Source organism: Drosophila simulans, chromosome 2L (genome assembly GCF_016746395.2).
Source record: "Drosophila simulans strain w501 chromosome 2L, Prin_Dsim_3.1, whole genome shotgun sequence".
Taxonomy (NCBI): Eukaryota; Metazoa; Arthropoda; class Insecta; order Diptera; family Drosophilidae; genus Drosophila; species Drosophila simulans.
In genome coordinates, this window is record NC_052520.2 from 16,432,448 (window position 1) to 16,450,246 (window position 17,799).

The 17,799-nt window shown below is 41.4% G+C and overlaps 4 protein-coding genes across 4 annotated transcripts; 2 read left to right on the plus strand and 2 right to left on the minus strand.

Annotated features, from left to right (window-relative positions):
* Positions 1-711: 711 nt before the first annotated feature.
* On the plus strand, positions 712-2,277 carry LOC6732535. The gene is made up of 3 exons (XM_016180222.3): positions 712-814; positions 983-1,182; positions 1,239-2,277. Exon 3 carries the CDS (start codon positions 1,252-1,254, stop codon positions 1,978-1,980), a length of 729 nt encoding a protein of 242 aa, XP_016025192.2. The 5' UTR covers positions 712-814; positions 983-1,182; positions 1,239-1,251; the 3' UTR covers positions 1,981-2,277.
* A 132-nt stretch (positions 2,278-2,409) lies between these two features.
* Positions 2,410-2,966, minus strand: LOC6732536 (E3 ubiquitin-protein ligase RNF8). Its single transcript, XM_002079619.4, has one exon. The coding sequence runs from the start codon at positions 2,964-2,966 to the stop codon at positions 2,499-2,501; it is 468 nt and encodes a 155-aa protein (XP_002079655.1). The 3' UTR covers positions 2,410-2,498.
* Positions 2,967-3,221: 255 nt separating this feature from the next.
* Positions 3,222-17,778, plus strand: LOC27207370 (E3 ubiquitin-protein ligase RNF8). Its single transcript, XM_016183065.3, has 3 exons — positions 3,222-4,655; positions 5,131-5,240; positions 17,661-17,778. Exon 1 carries the CDS (start codon positions 3,222-3,224, stop codon positions 3,690-3,692), a length of 471 nt encoding a protein of 156 aa, XP_016025193.1. The 3' UTR covers positions 3,693-4,655; positions 5,131-5,240; positions 17,661-17,778.
* LOC123327076 lies at positions 9,001-14,247 on the minus strand. The gene is made up of 2 exons (XM_044922444.1): positions 13,889-14,247; positions 9,001-13,624 (listed from the first exon to the last, which is right to left on the minus strand). Exons 1-2 carry the CDS (start codon positions 14,245-14,247, stop codon positions 9,001-9,003), a joined length of 4,983 nt encoding a protein of 1,660 aa, XP_044778379.1.
* Positions 17,779-17,799: the final 21 nt, after the last annotated feature.

Here is a 17,799-nt window from a genome sequence, read left to right on the forward strand (position 1 = left end):
TAATATATATATGTATATATATAATAATATATATATGTAATATATATATAAACTTTATATAGTCGGAAACGCTTTCTTCTGCCAGTTACACACTTTTCAACGAATCTAGTATACCCTTTTACTCTACGAGTAAAGGGAATATTTTAGGAATTGTGTTATTCAATGCGGTACATTTGTATACACTATAATTAAGGAACAGAATCCATTATATCTTTTAAGCTAAACATTAGGTCCACAAGGAATGATTTAAAGCTGTTGTGTTATTCGATACGATACGGTCGCAAAAATAATAGAGTCGATTATTGAAGAAAAAATCAATTTAACGAAAATTAAAAACAATTAGTCAATAATTATATATTTTTTTAAATATGACTAATATGAAATACGATTTTGACTATGATAATAATCATATTTAAAAAATGTATTTAATATTAACAGTTTGATACTGTAATGTTTTAAATAAAATGTATTAAATACTGAAATCAGAAATTTATTTGCCTTTACATTTTCGACGATCGATATTTGGGATCCGAAACGGATAACCATCGATATCAGCGATTTACTGGAAAAATCGATAGCTTGCACTGTGCATCCAGTTTCGCTCCAGCCCTATCGCAAAGTAGTATATTTCAGCAGCGTTTGCGGAATTTTTTGCATTTAAATTACTACAACTGTGAATAAGAGCATGATCGCTGTTATAAAGTGTTTTGAAGAGCAGTGAAATAAAAAAGTTTAATACTCCAAATCGAGAGTCCCAAATTTGTGTAGACGTAGCAACAACAGCAAAACGCGCTGGCTGGAAAAGACGCTGCTGGTGAGTTGGAATAGTGGTGCATAAATTGGAAAATATGTTGATTCGTGGGGCTTTACCCTTTGTTTATTTAATGACTTGTTGGCTGCACCCCGCTCCCCCTTCTATAACCTTTTGTTTAACTTTTTGGCGCAATATTATTCACCTTGACCACGCACCGGTGTGCAAAAGATTCACCGCACATCGGTGCATTTAAATTCACCACAGCCCTAATAATTCCTACGGCATTTCTGTGCTCAATGGTGAAAGGTCGCACTGAAATTATTCTTTGAAATAACGGAGTAAACATTCAGTCTCAGATTCTGAGAACTTGTTGACAGTGTAACTGTTCAATTGTTTTCATTGCTATTTTTCTGAGTATTTTTTGTTAGGTGAGTTTTAGGTTATGGCTGATGACAAAAAATTAACAAATAAATTTCGCCTAAAGAGCACGCACGATCATGGCATGGGTTCCCAATTCGCAGTTCGAGGATGATCTGGTCGACATGGAGCCGGATTTCAATTTTGTCCATGGTCAAATGGCCTACGACATCAGGAAGCAAGGGGAGTTATGGCCGCGACCCAAATGTACATACGAATATCTGAAGTCCCGGGAAAAGAGGAATTCCGAGCTTGAAAATCTCCATGGAAGCAGAGGCGGATCTGGTCGTGATATTCGGGAAAGCCTGCAACTAATGGAGAACATCCAGAAGATAGCAGGCACAAGGCCGCTGGGCGAGCACGCCACAATGAAAGATTGGGAGGATGACAGCACAAATGAGCTGGAGGCGTTAGCCATGATGCGACACTTCGGAATGATGTCCATGGCAATAGATTCTCTGCACGTTCAGCCTGAAGTAAAACCACCAGAAGGACCCATTCAAATTATAACTAACGGACGGAAGCAATTTCCACTAATTACAGACCCCGAATTCTTTAAACCACGCAAGATTCCCAGAAAGAAGAATCCCAGTTCCAGTAGTTCTTATGCCAGTTCTGGTAGTTTGTATCATACTGCCAATAGTTCGAGCAGTTCCTTCAGCCTATATGAATCTGCCGAGTCAGATTTGGACAGCAGGCGGGAGCAGGGCGAGATCGGAGAAATACCTCGAAATACCTTACGAACCGCTGGCAGAATGTTAGGACCAAGACGTGGAATCGCAAGCAAAATATGGAATCCCATTCAATGAATGAAGGCGGAACCAACAGGAGACAGCCGGCATAACGAAATTACTAACCCAAAGCATTAAGGCCATGCAATTATAAAAACCAAAAAATCAATCACTTTTTATATATAAGCTTTTGTCACATGTTAAATAAGCGGCTTAAATGTCGTTTAGAAAACCGAATTTAAATTATACCCAATACAGATATATATTGTTGGCTGCAAAATTCATTATGCAGTTCTACAAATAGAAAGCAAGATACCTGATATTATAGGGTAAACAAAATATTTATCTATTTTAATAAATTAATTGCAAAAAGAATGTAAGTTGAAATTAATATTTTTTAAATTGGCATATATCCCAAACCATTTGGTAATTATTCAATTGTATCCCCTCATAAATATGAAAAAATTGGAATATAGTCGAAAATATGATCGAAGAGACTTGTTAAAATTTATGTTTATCGGTTAAATCGATCGAGCTTATCAACGCTCTTTATTAATTGTATAAAAGGTATAAGATCGTATTTATAGGAAATAATTTTAAGGCGTGTTTAATAACACATGCCGGACGTCTCTTTCAATAGCTATTTTTCGGCATATTGGGCACATTTTGGCATGCTTCAAGTGGGTCCGGATGCACATCTCCCCAAAAAGGTGACCACACTTAAGCGAAACCAAGCGGTGATGATCCTTCGCTTCCCAAGGATCCAGGCATATGCAGCAAGAATTTTCGATGGCAATCTTCTTTAGCTGCTCATTTATTTCCTCCTTGGACTCGAACAACAACTGCTCTTGCAATAATTTCTGACTGGTAATCTCCTCTTCCATTTGGTAATATAGCTTGACTTCCTCCTCGCGCATTTTATCCTTCTCTTGAATTGTAATATGTAGCTTCGCCAGTTGCTTGTCCTTTTGCTCACTTCTTTTCCTTTCCGCTAAGAGCTGCTCAATCACATCCTTCTTTAGCATCTTCATCAACGAGCGAGTCTCGGCCTTGTTAGTGGACATATTGTTCCAGAAAATTACAAGGTGAAAAAAGTTTTTAGACAAGCAATTTTAGAACGAATATATTCTTAGTGAAGGTTTAAGCGTTGACTGCCTAGATTGAAAATCATTTTTCTTGTGATCATTAGAAATAGTTGTGTGTTGCAAAATTTTCCAACACTGCCAACATATTTACAGCTGTCAAAAAAAATATTCCTGGTATTTCAAAATAAAACTCGGCCGTAATATTTGCAAATAATTTTTCACATCGAAAACGAGATGGATAAACAAGATATTAAAAAGATGACCAAGAAAAAACTCATCTTTGAGGTCATTAAAGAGCGAAAACGTAACAAAGAAAAGGACGAAATCATCCATGATAGACTCGAGTCCAAAAAGCGTTTGCATGATCTGCGACTGCAGCTGGACAAGGAGAAGAATATAACGAAGGAGTTGCGACTGAAGCTATCGGACCAGGACGCGATTGCACATCAAGCGCAGAACCTGTCTATGAAACTACAGAAGATCGCCAAAGAGAACAAGTGCTACATCTGCAAATTGAAGTATGAGGTTACCGGAGGACATCGCGCAGTTTCCATTAAATGCGGTCACCTTTTCGGAGAGAAGTGCATCCTAGATCACTTGAAGCGTAGCAAGGCATGCCCCATCTGCAAATCACTGACTAGCTATACGGATGTTCGCTTTATTATAGCAGGCCAAAACTTGTGCACGGCTGAATTATTAAATTAAACATTATATTTGCTGGGAAGTTGGACAAAATAAAAACCGAAGTAAATGAAAAAAGAGAAATTAATATCTTAGTAGATGTTTATGGCACACAAACATAAACCTTTGGATAATTAAACCCTCACAATCATTTTCTCAATTTTCATTTAATTTCCCTAATTCAATAAATAGATCATTTGAACATTTTGCAAGAGTGCAAGAGCTCAAGTGGAGTGAGCCCCTTAATCCCTTAATCAATAAACCCCACTCCGCTATATACATAATATGTTATTGTTGTTGTGTGGGGGAACTATTATTAATTTGTCAAAAACGACGCGCCAATCAATTAGGCTCAATAATCTGTCGCACAGTTGGCCAAATAACATTGAGAAATTGGCTCACTTAATGAATAAGAGGGAATTAGAAAAGTAGCAGCAATAAGAAGGGGAAGTAAAAATGATCAAACCCACAGAACACCAAAAGAATCACGTTAAATAATGTAATGTAACATTAATGTATCTTTGTATTAATAATATATGTACATATATTTGTGCATTTGCTTTTTTAGAGCAAGGTCCTTATCTGACTAATTGAATCAGGCTACAGTAACTAACTGGCTAAATTAGCAAACTTGTGCTGAGTTTGGTCGGTGGGAGTTGTCTGTCTCCTTTTTGTGGTGGCTGCTCCTCTCCCATTTTTTTTCGCGTGCATCTTCTCTTCTCGCCCGAGGAGAGTGTGAACTCACGTACACACGCAGCCAAAAGTTTTTAGTTCCGTGGCAACCGCGTGCGTCTTTTGTTTCCTTTTTTCTTCTCTTGCGATTTTCTTTACTTTGCTCCCTTTTCTTCTATTCGCCGGGGTTGTCAAGCAGAAGTTTTGTTGTTATAAGTGGTGAAATGGATGCTGAAGTTGTTGTGTTTTATGCATAGGCCCGGTGCTATTGTTGTTGTTACGCAGTTGTACATAAATATCCAAACAAGCCTATGTGTATGTACATAAATAAATATGGATGTTGTCAGCGAAAAGTAGTCAATTCAAAGGGGGGTGGTGGTAACTGGGGAAGGGGAAGGGGGGATGGAGAGACAACATGTATGTATGGCTATATGTTAACAAGTCTGGAGTCGCGGTCTTATTCGATGAGTGAAAGACGAAGCAAAATCAAAAATAAAAAGCAATTCGACAAATGGCGCAAGCTATTAAAATAAATATGTACAATGTGCAAGCAATTTTTTTTTGGGTGGACCCAAATTTTTACATCGAAATATCCGTTTAAGTGTACCAAAATGAAATCTCTTTTTGTATCAATTTAAAATATGAAAACATTTTTGGTTGGATTTGATTTCTCTTGACGCGCACTCCTATGAAAGTTTAGCTTTGTTTATACTTTAAGGGCATTCAAGTGCCTTTAATTTGTGTACCTACCCCTAATCCAATTTCAAAGTATCAAATTTCGCTATATTAGGTAGTGAATCCCAATCAGCTTTGTTTACAAGGTCCACTCCAATTCCTACGCACTCCAGTTGTGGCGAGAGTTTCTTATGCGACATCCACTGAAGCTGGAGCTGCCAAAAGGTAAGAAGCGCACAGTAGGGCAACGTAAAAGATTTACCAAACAAAATTTCTAAATGCTTGTTTAAAAATAAAATGGTTAGGATATACATATAAACCAACCTTTTATTTGTGTATAATTTTTCAATGAAAAGTAAAATTTCAAATCGACTTTATCGATACCACTGTGCAATGGTTGATGGAAGAGTGGAATAAAGAAAAAGGAGCAACAGCCCTCGCCGGTAGCCGGCTTTCAGCCTCTGCTGTCACGGGCAGAGCTCCCAATCGGGCACTGTGGGGTTAAGTCATTAGAAAATGTTTTAAGTTACATTATTACGCTATTATTTTGATATCTGTATGAGTATTTGTAAAGATAATTTAAAAAAAAAGTTGAGAACTATTTTTAATTCTTTAATATCTTTCGTTGTTTCTATTCCATCCTTAATTCGATAAAAAGTTTTTAGAAAAACTATGATAGGAAGATATTAATACGTTTTTGTCAAGGACTGAAATCCTTTTACTAAACGTATAATTGTTCAAATTATAACCATGTCAATATAATTCGATTATGTTAAGGTGATTATTTCATAATAATAATAGAATAGAATAGTTGAATGATGGTCCGTCCCACTGTGCACTGCTGAACTTGAGCGAGAGAGCAAGTTGAACTTGCCAAATGCTGTGGGAAGGAGGAAGAGCGAGAGGATTTCTCCACCACTACCACCGGCATCCTCCAGCACCAACCCCTTCCCGCCTTTCGTTTTTGGCGCGCGCAAGCGTAAGCTCTCTCTGCTCTCGCGGTCTCTCCGACGCTCTCTGGAAGTTTCGAGTCTCTTTCGAGGCTTTCTCGGTTCGGCGAACCTAGGCGGCAGTTTGATTTCAACTCTCAGACAGGACGAAGCGCCTGCCACAGGATATGGCTGGTAAACTATAGTGGAAACCTACGCCGCTTCGTAATAGTAAATTAATAGTAGTGCTCCTACTACAGCAGTAGTAGGCGGCGCTTTTCAATCGTATCGTATCGAAAAGAAGACAATGACGGGGGCAAGAGAGAAACGAACGGAGAAAGAGTGCAAGGACCACGAGGCTGTTTCATTAAAATTGGGATACAGACAAAACGTGGCTCGCAGGATACCGGATACGTCTGTGTGCGTGTGTGTGCCGCATCCATTCAGGAGGCTACAAAGTAAAAGGACGGCACACAGTTTTCAGTGGTGACTTTCTCGACAAAATCCTAAAAAAGGACAAAACGGTTCGGTTCCTATTTGGTTTCTCGACTTTCGGTCTTCGGGGTAGTTCCTCAGTCTCTCAGAAGAGCAAGATGATGAACCTGAAAAAGAAGAAGAAGCCGTCCAAGAAACCGCTTCGCAAAAATTCCGCGCTATTTCGCTGTCAATCTCCAACAATTCGGCGGAAATCAAGAAAAATGTAAGAGATAATTATTTTTAAACATAACTATTCATTAAATATTTAAGTAAACCAGAGACAACATAGTTGCGACATTCCATAGAATATCTTTAATTGCATAAAGTTTAAACAAAGGAAACATTTTTCAGACTAAACATAAAATCGAAATTAGAAAAATATATATATTTACGTTTGAAAATCAACTTTTAAACAGGAACTGTAAAATTACATGGTCATTTACTAAGTTGATGTAAATGGATATATGTAGATGAACAATCAACTCTTCTTTTGGGATCACAGCTTCCAATTACAATCATATTCAAAGCAGATACGTTAGGATTTATTTATATCTATGGTTTGAAGCATAGAAATATAAATAAATTACACATCTATGCTGTAATAAACTTTCAAGAATTCACATTTTTGTTGAGCCCGTACAAATCCACCGTCAACTTAACAGAAGTACTTAAAAACCACAACAAATTGCACACGCGGCATTTAATTTATATTTTTCCAGCCGCTCTTTGCGTTTTTCTCCCCCTCCGTTTATTTTATTTTTGTGCAAGGCCCGCGAAATAAAAAGGAAAATCTCGAGGTTAGCAGCGGAGCAAGGAGAAAAGCAACAAACAAAAAATACATATATATGAAAATAAAAAACGCCAGAAAAAACTGGCAGCGCTGGTCTGGCCACTTGTCCGTCTGTCTGCCAGCCTGTTAAGCCCGTCCTTTTCTCTCACTGTACCGGTGTATTGGTGTGTATCCGTGTGGCTCGTTTTTATGGCCATGCAATATCTTTTTTCATTTCTGGCTTTCCTGTTCGCAGCCTCCATCTTCTGCGGACGCTTCTTCTTCTCCTGCAGCTTGTGCTTCATGTACAGGGCGCATAAAATAAGATGGGAAAAAAGCGAATGTTCAAATTGAAATACTTTACAAAACTCGTATTTGCTTAGCCTTATCGGCCCCGCACAGATACAAACGCACACACAGACACCTCAGCCAGCGACTCTCTGTCCTGGTAACGAAGTTATATTTTTTTCCCCGCTGTTGCCAAGAGCCTTCGAGTCTTCCAGTCTGGTCTCTGAGATCCGTGGTCTTTTGAGCGCCTGTAACCGGTAGATAAAATGCAGAAGAAAAAAAAAACTACCTCATGTGGCATCTGCATAATCCGCAAGCTATCAATAAAGCAGGGCATCCTCTGCTGCAATTAGTGGGCTATATCATTCATCGCAAACGAGACAGATCGTAAAGCGCTATAATGATGATTGGAGCGCGCCTTCTGTTCTGATTTGCAGACAAATCTTAATGATAATTGATAGATTATTGGATGGACAATTTGTTTCCTTTAAATATTATTCATATGCTTGCATTTTAAATCCGATTTGATAATTAAGTAAAGATATATTTAAATGCATATAAAATCTTAAGCAAGCAAAAGGGGACTGTTTATACCAATAATCATGTGCGTAACAATATTAAATTTAACAGTTAAAGCCATGTACATGTCAATGAACTACTGGTCTTTAACTCTGTCAAATCATAAAAGAGCATTCATAAATTTGTTTACTGCAATCCATTTCCGCAAATCCACGCTTGCGTTCTTGCCCCTTCTAAATCCAAGTCACTCCTGATCTTGGCTTACTGGAGGAGACTAAATCCCCTGTTAGAAATCGCAGCTAATGGCTTGGAGCAGCCATTAACCAACGTCATTACAGGGTTTTCTGGCATCAGCCAATAAAGCTAAAGCCAGCTGGCTTGACCATGGTCTGACTTAGTCTTGTGCCCAACTTGAACTCCATACTCCTTACTCCAGACTGGAGGTGACTTACCCACAATGTCATTAATTTTACTCGTTGCTGGTTTTCAGACTGCTCCTTTGCCCAGCCGGCGACTAGTTTTTAGTTCGTCCCCTAGCCTAGGCACTTGTCCGAGAGTACACTTAAAAAAAAACAGTGTCATAAACAGGATGGAAAGCAATTAGTTTGGGAAATATATTTGTTTATAAATAAAACCGCCAGTGTTACTGTTAATTTTCATTTATTGGTTAAGTTCAGACACTTAATATTAATTATTTCGACACCGATGCGTACGTTTTCTCGCAGATCAAAATTGTGACTGACTTCAGCTTTGGCTGTAATCACGCCATACGATTAGTCTAGCATAAGACGTAAACAAGTTACAGTTAGAAGGGAGTTAGAAGTTTGGAAAAGTACTGGGCAAGCTCGCGGACAATTACAGCGGTGCGATGCTTACATTGATTCCGCTGATAAGCTCCGCTGAAGCTGCAGACAAATAAGAATGTAAATAAAGATAAAGGGTGACTTGTTCGCGTATACAGGGTGTCTCGTTCCCAAACATACCGGCCCCCCTGAACGGTTGTTCAGCAGAGAGGCAGTACAGCGATTTTGGCAATTGGGCGTTTGTATAATCCGTGAGCAGTCTTCACTGTAACGACTCGGACCTTGTTGTCGATTCCTGCGTGCACTGCTGTGATGCGGCCAAGAATCCATTTAGAGGGCGGTAGATTGGGCTCCTTGAGTACTACCAGTGTGTCGATCTTCAGATTCTCGGTTTCCAGATGCCACTTTGTCCGCTCATGAAGAGATGTCAGGTATTCCATATGCCACCTTTTCCAAAAGCCTTGAACCATGGCTTGCAGCTGATTCCACCTCTCCAATCGATTGACTTGCATATCCAGACGACAGGGTTCAGGCAATGCAGTATACGGAGATCCAGTCAAAAAATGAGCAGGCGTCAGTGGATCCAAAGAATTATCCCCAGTTGGGCACAGCGGGCGTGAATTCAGGATAGCTTCAATTTGGGTCAGGACAGTAGAGAGCTCCTCAAACGTTAAAGCCTTTGATCCAAGTATTCGTTTCATATGGAGTTTAATTGAGCGAACTCCAGCTTCCCACATCCCTCCAAAATGTGGAGCAGACGGGGGTATAAAGTGCCAAGAAATCCCTTCATTGGCAAAGAATCCTGCTAGTTCCTCATCTTTGGCTTGTTGAATGGCCAGACGTCTCATGTCATCCAAAGTTTTCTTGCCTCCATGAAATGTTGTTCCATTATCCGAATACAGGTCAGTAGGCTTCGCTCGGCGGGCAATGAATCGTTGAAAGGCTGCGATGAAAGCCTGTGTAGTTAGCTCACTAACAACCTCGATGTGAAGTGCCTTTGTAGTGAGACACACGAAAATAGAAAACCATGCCTTTCCGATGCGTGGAGTTCTTCCCTTTGATTCCTTGATTGCGATCGGTCCAGCGTAGTCCAGCCCTGTGTGTTGAAAGCAGCGGCTAGCTTGAACTCGAGGAATTGGTAGCTCTCCCATGATCTGGTTGCTTGTGCCCTTTCGTTGAAGAAAACAGGATTTGCATTGGAAGACTGCCTTTCTGACGAGATTGCGGGCTCCCAGAATCCAGTACTGCTGACGAAGATTGGTGAACGTTGCATCAACTCCAGTGTGCAGATAGGAGACATGAAAATGTCGAACCAGGAGTCCAGCTAGTGGTGTATCTTTAGGTATCAGAATCGGGTGCTTGGCGTTATAGTTGAGTGTAGATTGCTCGATTCTCCCACCGACTCGCATTACTCCATAATCATCCAGAAACGGAGAAAACCGGATAAGATGCGATTTAGCGTTAAGCTGGCGTCGATTCTCTAGCTGCTCATATTCTCTGGCAAAGGATTTTTGTTGCACATGTCGAATAAGTCGGCGCTGTGCGTCCAGCAACTCTTCAGACGTAAGGAATGGTGCCGAATTCCTATGATGGGATCGAAGAGTGTGAATAAAGCGATGACAGTAGCTAGATACCCTTATAAGACGCGTCCAGGTTGAGAATTTGTGGATGAGTAACTCGTGTATACTTTCATCAGGAAAGTTATGTAGAGTCGTGGGCTTTATGGCTCGTTCTTCGGTGTTGACATCGAAACTTGAAGATACGCTGAACTTGCTTGTAGAAGGTGGCCACTCAGAGGTGGGTGTGGCCAGCCAAGACGGACCTTTCCACCACAGTCGATGCTCCAGAAGCTTTGACGGATGAAGTCCTCGGGAAGCACAATCTGCAGGATTGTCTTCCGTGCGAACATGGTTCCAGCAGCTACGGGGAAAGTCGCTCAATATCTCAGAAGTTCGGTTGCAGACGTAGGTGTTCCACCGTCGAGGGGGAGCTGAAAGCCAGTGTAGCACAATTTCTGAATCTGTCCAGCAGCTCGTGCTGAAAAGAGGAATTGTTAGTGATGTTTTGACAATAGAAAGCAATCGAGATAGAAGTAACGCAGCGTTTAGCTCCAAACGTGGAATTGATACGGGCTTGATCGGGGCCACCCGTGTTTTGGCGGCAACCAGAGTTACTTGAAAGCTGCATCCAACTGCAACTCGAGCGTAAACTACCGCACCGTAGGCGTGCGAGGATGCGTCGGCGAATCCGTGTAGTTGAACATCTCGAAATGGTGACGCAATATACCGTGGTACTTGGCATTGCGTAAGTGCTGGCAAATCCTCTACTAAGGCTCTCCAGCGCGTACGTAGACTTTCAGGTATGGGGTCGTCCCACTGCAGGACACTTGTCCAGCTTTCTTGGAAGATTAGCTTGAGTAGAACTGTGACCGGCGCTACCAGTCCAAGCGGATCATAAATTCTTGATAGCTGAGACAAGAGTTCTCTTTTCGTCGGAGAAATGGTCGCATCGCATCCCTTTAGGTTGAGATACAGGACGTCCTTCCCAGGGTTCCATTGGATACCAAGAACTTTGACAGGTGAATCCGCAGCTGATTTGTTGAGGAGCTGGATAGGTTCAAAACATCTATCTTCCTCTGGTAATGATTTCAGAAGACGCCAACTATTAGAACTCCATTTGCGTAGCTTGAATTTTCCCTTATCCAAGAGGGCTATAAGCTCGTCCTTGAGAATCATAAGCTCCTCGAATGTGTTGGCGCCTGTCGGGATATCGTCCACATAGGCATCGTGCAGAAGAGCGTGAGCTGCTGCAGGGTATTCATGGCCATGATCGTCGGCAAGTTGCTTTAGAACTCGAACAGCCAGAAATGGTGACGGTGCCAATCCGTAGGTAACCGTCAGCAGGCGAAAATGAAGCAGAGGTTCATTCTCAGTCGTGCGCCAAACAATGCGCTGAAAATTGGTGTGTGGCTTAAAGACTTTAATGCCTCGAAACATCTTTTCGACATCTGCACATAAAACATATTGGTGCTGCCGGAAGCGTAGACAAACGCCAAAAAGATCGCGTTGAATCGGTGGACCAATATGTAGTCTGTCATTGAGCGATACTCCAGAGCTGTCCTTTCCTGATCCATCAAAAACTACACGACATTTGGTAGTCAGACTGTCCAGTTTGATGACAGCGTGGTGCGGCAAATAGAAGCAGGTGTCTGGGGACTCTTCAACCTGAGCCGAGGTCAGTTTTTCCATATGTCCACGTTGCAAGTAGTCGTCCAGGAAAGCTTCGTACTGCTGCTTCAATTCTGGATACCGACGAAATTTGCGTTCCAGCGAGAAGAAGCGATTGATGGCCTGTGGCAAGGTCGAATCAATAGGCGGTGCCTTTTCCTTGAAGGGATACTCGACGACGTACACCCCGTCCGTCGAGCGCTTGTGTGTGGCAGCAAAATGACGCTCTGTGGGATCGCTGGCGTCCAGGAGAGCCTGGTTAGGCTGAATGCTGTCCATCTCCATGAATGAACGAACCATCGTGTCTAGGTCCGCGTGATGAGTAACCGCAGAAGTAGGGTGATCATCGAATGCAGAGTAAGAGCCTGCAAGAATCCAACCAAATACAGTATTGAGAGCGATAGGAAAGTCGTTACCAAAGTGTTTCCGATCTCCTGTGTATAGAGACCAAAGTTGATCCGATCCAACAATGACATCGATTGCTCCAGGTGTGCAGAACGTTGGGTCTGCCAAAGGAAGCTCGCAGATTTGCCTCCACGTAGAGGATGAGGTGTCAATAACTTGGGCAGGAAGTGATGACGTCAGCGAGGTGAGAATGAACGAGACCAATTCGACAGTTTGGCCCGAATGACGAGAGCGCAGCTTGATATGTGCGCGTCCTCGGGTAACGCCCGCGCTGTTGGCGGCGAGACCGAGAATAGAAATCCGTGCGTGCGTTCGACGCACGCCTATTCGCTGAACAAATGATTCCGATGCCAAGGTTATTGTAGATCCAGTGTCCAGGAGCAGCCTGCAGGTTGTAGTGTTTCCCCAGGCGTCGATGACGTCAGCAAGGATGGTTGGCAACAGAGTCTGAGAACCAGCCGCCGGAATATTCTCCAGAGTATGATGCGTAAAGTTGTTTTCCGCGGGAGTCTCGCTTCCCAAGCGATGACCTTCTCGAGCTAGCGGTTGATTGTGGCCAATTGTAGATCCCGCATGTGAGACTGCTGGTCGATCGCGGCTGTCAACACTTGCTGTGTCAATGTTGTTGCCATTTTGAATTGGCTGCGACGAGCCATGAACCAAAGTATGATGCTTGCGGCGGCAGATCCGACAAGTATGCCTCGATGTACAGTTGCCCACCATATGAGCCGGGCTGAGGCAATTGAAACAGAGCTTTCTTGATTTGAGGAAGTCTCGGCGAGATGCAATGTCGAGTGCGATGAATTGAGGACACTTAAACAGTTGGTGATTCTGCTGGCACGATGTGCACTTCGGCTCTTCCCGTCTTGGATGCGTGTCTGCGTGGTGCGTGGTAGCTGCGCGTCGAGCTTGGGTTGATCGAGTTAATTCAAAAGCCTCCAACGTATCGCAGCGTGATGTGAGAAATTTCAAGAATCGGTTGATGGTCACACCTTTTTCCTCGGATTCTGCGCACTGAGCCCAGGCTTGGCGGGTATCGCTATCTAATTTTGAAAGTAGAATGAAAATTAGCCAGGGATCCCTCTCTTCGCAATTAAGAGCTCGTAGACCACGAATAACTTCGTCTGCACCATCGGCAATTTTCCGCACTGTGCCGATATTTGAATTTATAGCACTCGGAAGGCTCATGAAACTGTTTAAGAACGATCGAATAATTAGCGATTGTTTGTTATATCGCTGTTCCAGCCGCTCCCATGCTTCCCGATAGTTGTCATTAGTAACTGGAATATGTTTAACTAATGCAAGCGCGTCTCCGGCAAGGTACGATTTTAAATAATGAAATCGTTGGCAATCCGTCAGGCTCGAATTGGAAGCAATCGATCCAATAAACATGTCCGAAAAATGTTTCCAGTCCTCATAATTTCCAGAAAAAGTCGGAAGTTTAATTCTCTCGAACTGAAAATCGACATGACTTCTCTGGGGTGTGCCTGCGGCTTGAACTGTGGCATCAATACTGTTTGAGGTGACATCCCGTCTCAACTCCTCCAAAGTATTGCTGAGAATAGCGTGTGTAGCATAATGTTTGTCCTCATATGCGTCAAAATCCTCGTCAGGGTTCTCCCAATCGGCTTCCGATTTAAATGCATACAGCTCTTCCGAGAGCCGTACGAACCGCAAATAATTTTCCTGTAGTTGCGCCAGGCGGACAACTATTGTTTGCACTGATTGAATGTCATCAACAAATTTTAAGGCATTATTATGCGCACGAGTAATTTGGCTTTTGCAGAAGCCCCGTTGTTGAATCACACTCCGCATGGTGGTCGAAAGAAGGGAACGATTCTACACGATGTAGGAATCTATAGATTATCGTTTGCCAAAAGGCCAATAATCAAAATCAAATGCCCGAACGAAACGCACTTCCGGTTATCCGGCTCTCGAAGGACCAATTTTTATGTTTATAAATAAAACCGCCAGTGTTACTGTTAATTTTCATTTATTGGTTAAGTTCAGACACTTAATATTAATTATTTCGACACCGATGCGTACGTTTTCTCGCAGATCAAAATTGTGACTGACTTCAGCTTTGGCTGTAATCACGCCATACGATTAGTCTAGCATAAGACGTAAACAAGTTACAGTTAGAAGGGAGTTAGAAGTTTGGAAAAGTACTGGGCAAGCTCGCGGACAATTACAGCGGTGCGATGCTTACATTGATTCCGCTGATAAGCTCCGCTGAAGCTGCAGACAAATAAGAATGTAAATAAAGATAAAGGGTGACTTGTTCGCGTATACAGGGTGTCTCGTTCCCAAACAATATTAATATTTATATTAATCTGTATACCACACAATAATAGAAAATAACTGTATAGACTCAAAAGCTGCCTCACACAATTTACCTCGTTTTTGTTTGCTCTTTATACTTGACTCCCTACTAGCCTTTGCCATCTAGCCATGAAAATGGCGGAGTGTAACTAAATGTGAGATTGTGTTGCTGTGGCAACAAAGACACGCTCCAATCTCCACCCACCAGCCTTTTTTTTCCCCCACTTACCACTCCAAACCCCGTGGCTTTTCAGACTGCAGTGTGTGCTGTGTGCGCTTCGTTTGACTCTTTAATTTTATTTGATTTTTACCCTGTGACTTGTTTGTTTAGGATTCGGTTTTTTACGATCCTTTCCAGCTGGCCCTTCCTTACAGCTCAGTTGCTTGTTCTTGTAAACTTCGTTATCTTCGAATTGTTTAATTTAATCGCTCTGGCTTTAAGAGATTTCATTAAATAAAGCTAATCAAAACTGCTTACAGGACAGGACATTAATCTGATCGGACTTCTTTGGTTAAAAAATGCATTTAAAAAGATGTTCGCATTATTTGTTTGTCCTTCTTTTCTTTGCTGATAAAAAGGGACCCAAAGAACCCAATGAAAGGCCAGACAAATTTATGGTTTTCTGTTGAAAAACTTCATATCATTTATAAAGCAGTGCGTGACAGGTGACAATTTATAAATGATTTGGGTTCAACCTTTGTGGATACCTTTCAGCTTCGTGGGTGGTGGGATTATATTTAGGCAATGACTATTAAATATTTATACAAATTTAAGGCTTACTTGCAAAGGTTTTCTGCAAACAAGTAGACAAATCATTACAGAATTATATCTTTATAGATTTATGAAAGTATTTCGACAAAAAGTGGTTCTAATTTAGGCATACGAAAAAAAAAGACCAAGAATATTTCTCAGAATTATTCGTAAAATTATTATGTTCGTAAAATTTCGACAAAGCAAAAAGTCTAACTTAGAAAGGCTCTTAAAACTAATTTGGGGTTTTCCCTCTTTCTGCACTTCATATAGTTAAAATTTTTCCCTAACATACTTTTCCAACTTTGATATCTCTCGTTGAACTTTTTTCTGATGCTTCTGTGGAAAGTTTTGCGAAAACTTGTCAAAGTTTTTAGTGGAGTTTCATTACTCATCCGGTATCATCTGTCCTCCATTTCCCTTTGCCTACGTTTCCTCCTCTCTTCCCATTAGGCTGGCCATCACTTTTGAGGTTTTATCCTTGGGCTGTCAACACGTGCTTTGACACGCCCCCTTTAGAATCCTCCGGGTATTTTTTGTACCACTTTTCAGTTAGGATGTGTAACACATGTTCTTTTATGTCTTCCACCGAACTTTATCTTATATAAATACCTTATAGATTTTACACTTTCACGCACAAAAAGCGAAATATAACGAATATTATTATTTTATTTTTATATTAAATATATTTATTTTATTGTTCTCGCATGAAACTTTAAAATAAAACGAATTATTTTCCGTGTAAAAACGGATAATACCCTTTGATCCCTTTAGGGATAAACAAGAAAATGTAACCGTAGTTAACCATCGCGTATCTTATCATAATCCCGCAATTCAATTTGCATGACAATCGGAGCTCATTGCGAATGCAAAAACGACTTTTCAAACTTTTCAATTATTTAAACATTTTTACGTGAGAAAAAGTATCGCTAGGAAGCTCCTCAAATGGCGGACACCTAAAAATAGCCGAAGGAAAAAGAAAGGAAACCCGCAAGTACACACACCCATGCGAATAAGAAGGAAAAAATTCCACTCTGTTGAATGTACAAATACACACGCATACAAATGTTAATAGTGGCCTGTTGAACAAGAAAAGCAACAGCATCCTCTTACGCTCTTGTTCTCTCTCTCTCTCTCTCTCTCTCTTTGAAGCGCAAGCTCGGAGACCCACAGCAGCGGTTATTAGAATAGAGCTAGTCATGCGTAACGACTACGTCATATTTTTGCGAGAGGTGGAGGTCAAAGGAGATTTCAAAAGCAAGAAAGTGCTGAAATGGGAGAGCTTTTTAGGAAAGCAAGCAAAAATAAGGATGGAAGGGGTACCGCTCTTATCTCTTTACATTCTCATACCCCTCCGCTGTTTCCCCTTCTATCAGTCCCTTAAAATTCCACAAACTCCCACACAGTCTAATTGCAAGTACATACAGTTGTACCTACGCGAATTGTACAAGTAACAGCACAGTGGGCAGGATGGGGAAATATTACATAGATCTTATAATAAATGTGCTTAAAATGTCTGTGTATTTTCTTAATTTTCAATATTTTATGCTAGTAAAATATTTTTCGTTAATATGCAACCACGGTGCTGCTTCTCTTTCTACTCCAAAACGAGTACTCTTTTTTGTTCCTCACTCAACTTCATGTCCTTCGCTTCTATTGCTTCATTCCTGTTTATTTTTTTTACCGCGAAATCGGCGAGCGGCTGCGCAAAACGAAGGACTCGCAAATCAAGAGCCGAACGGATAGCCGAAGAGGAGAACGAACGAACCATGACCATGCCAAAGGATGAAATATTAACGGCGTCACTGCGAAGAGGCACCAAAAAGTAGTTCCCGATTGGCCCTCTATCTCGATTTCTCTCTCTCTCTCGCTTCTCTACACCACGAAACTTCAAACTCAGCATCCCCATGTGCTTTTCGTTTGGTTAAAGTGTGTGTGCTTGCGAGTAACTGTGAATGACACCGCGGAACGTTGTGGAATCGTGGAACACAAATTAGAAAAGTTTCACGCTTTTCTTTGTTTGTTATTGTTGTCTGCGGAATCCCACTTCAACCCTCTCTACATACATATACATAAACATATATATACAAACATACATATATATTTTTATGCAAACTTTCCGCTAATCGCCGTGTTTGTTTTTCTTATTTTTCAGATATGCACGAGGTGGCGAAAGCTGAGCGAGAATCGGGCGGCAGATGACAAGGACAACGCCACGCACATGGCGGCAAGGCTACAACAAGGATACAGGATACGGGCAACCGGATATTAAACCATCAACACTAGCCAGCACA

Excerpts from the sequence above, each read along its gene's own strand:
- LOC6732535 (XM_016180222.3), top strand. The coding sequence starts at position 1,252 with ATGGCATGGGTTCCCAATTCGCAGTTCGAGGATGATCTGGTCGACATG.
- LOC6732536 (XM_002079619.4), bottom strand. The coding sequence starts at position 2,966 with ATGTCCACTAACAAGGCCGAGACTCGCTCGTTGATGAAGATGCTAAAG.
- LOC27207370 (XM_016183065.3), top strand. The coding sequence starts at position 3,222 with ATGGATAAACAAGATATTAAAAAGATGACCAAGAAAAAACTCATCTTT.
- LOC123327076 (XM_044922444.1), bottom strand. The coding sequence starts at position 14,247 with ATGCGGAGTGTGATTCAACAACGGGGCTTCTGCAAAAGCCAAATTACT. Across the intron at positions 13,625-13,888 it reads AGAAGTCATGTCGATTTTCA|TTTCATGAGCCTTCCGAGTG; the intron begins GTTCGAGAGAAT and ends GTTCTTAAACAG.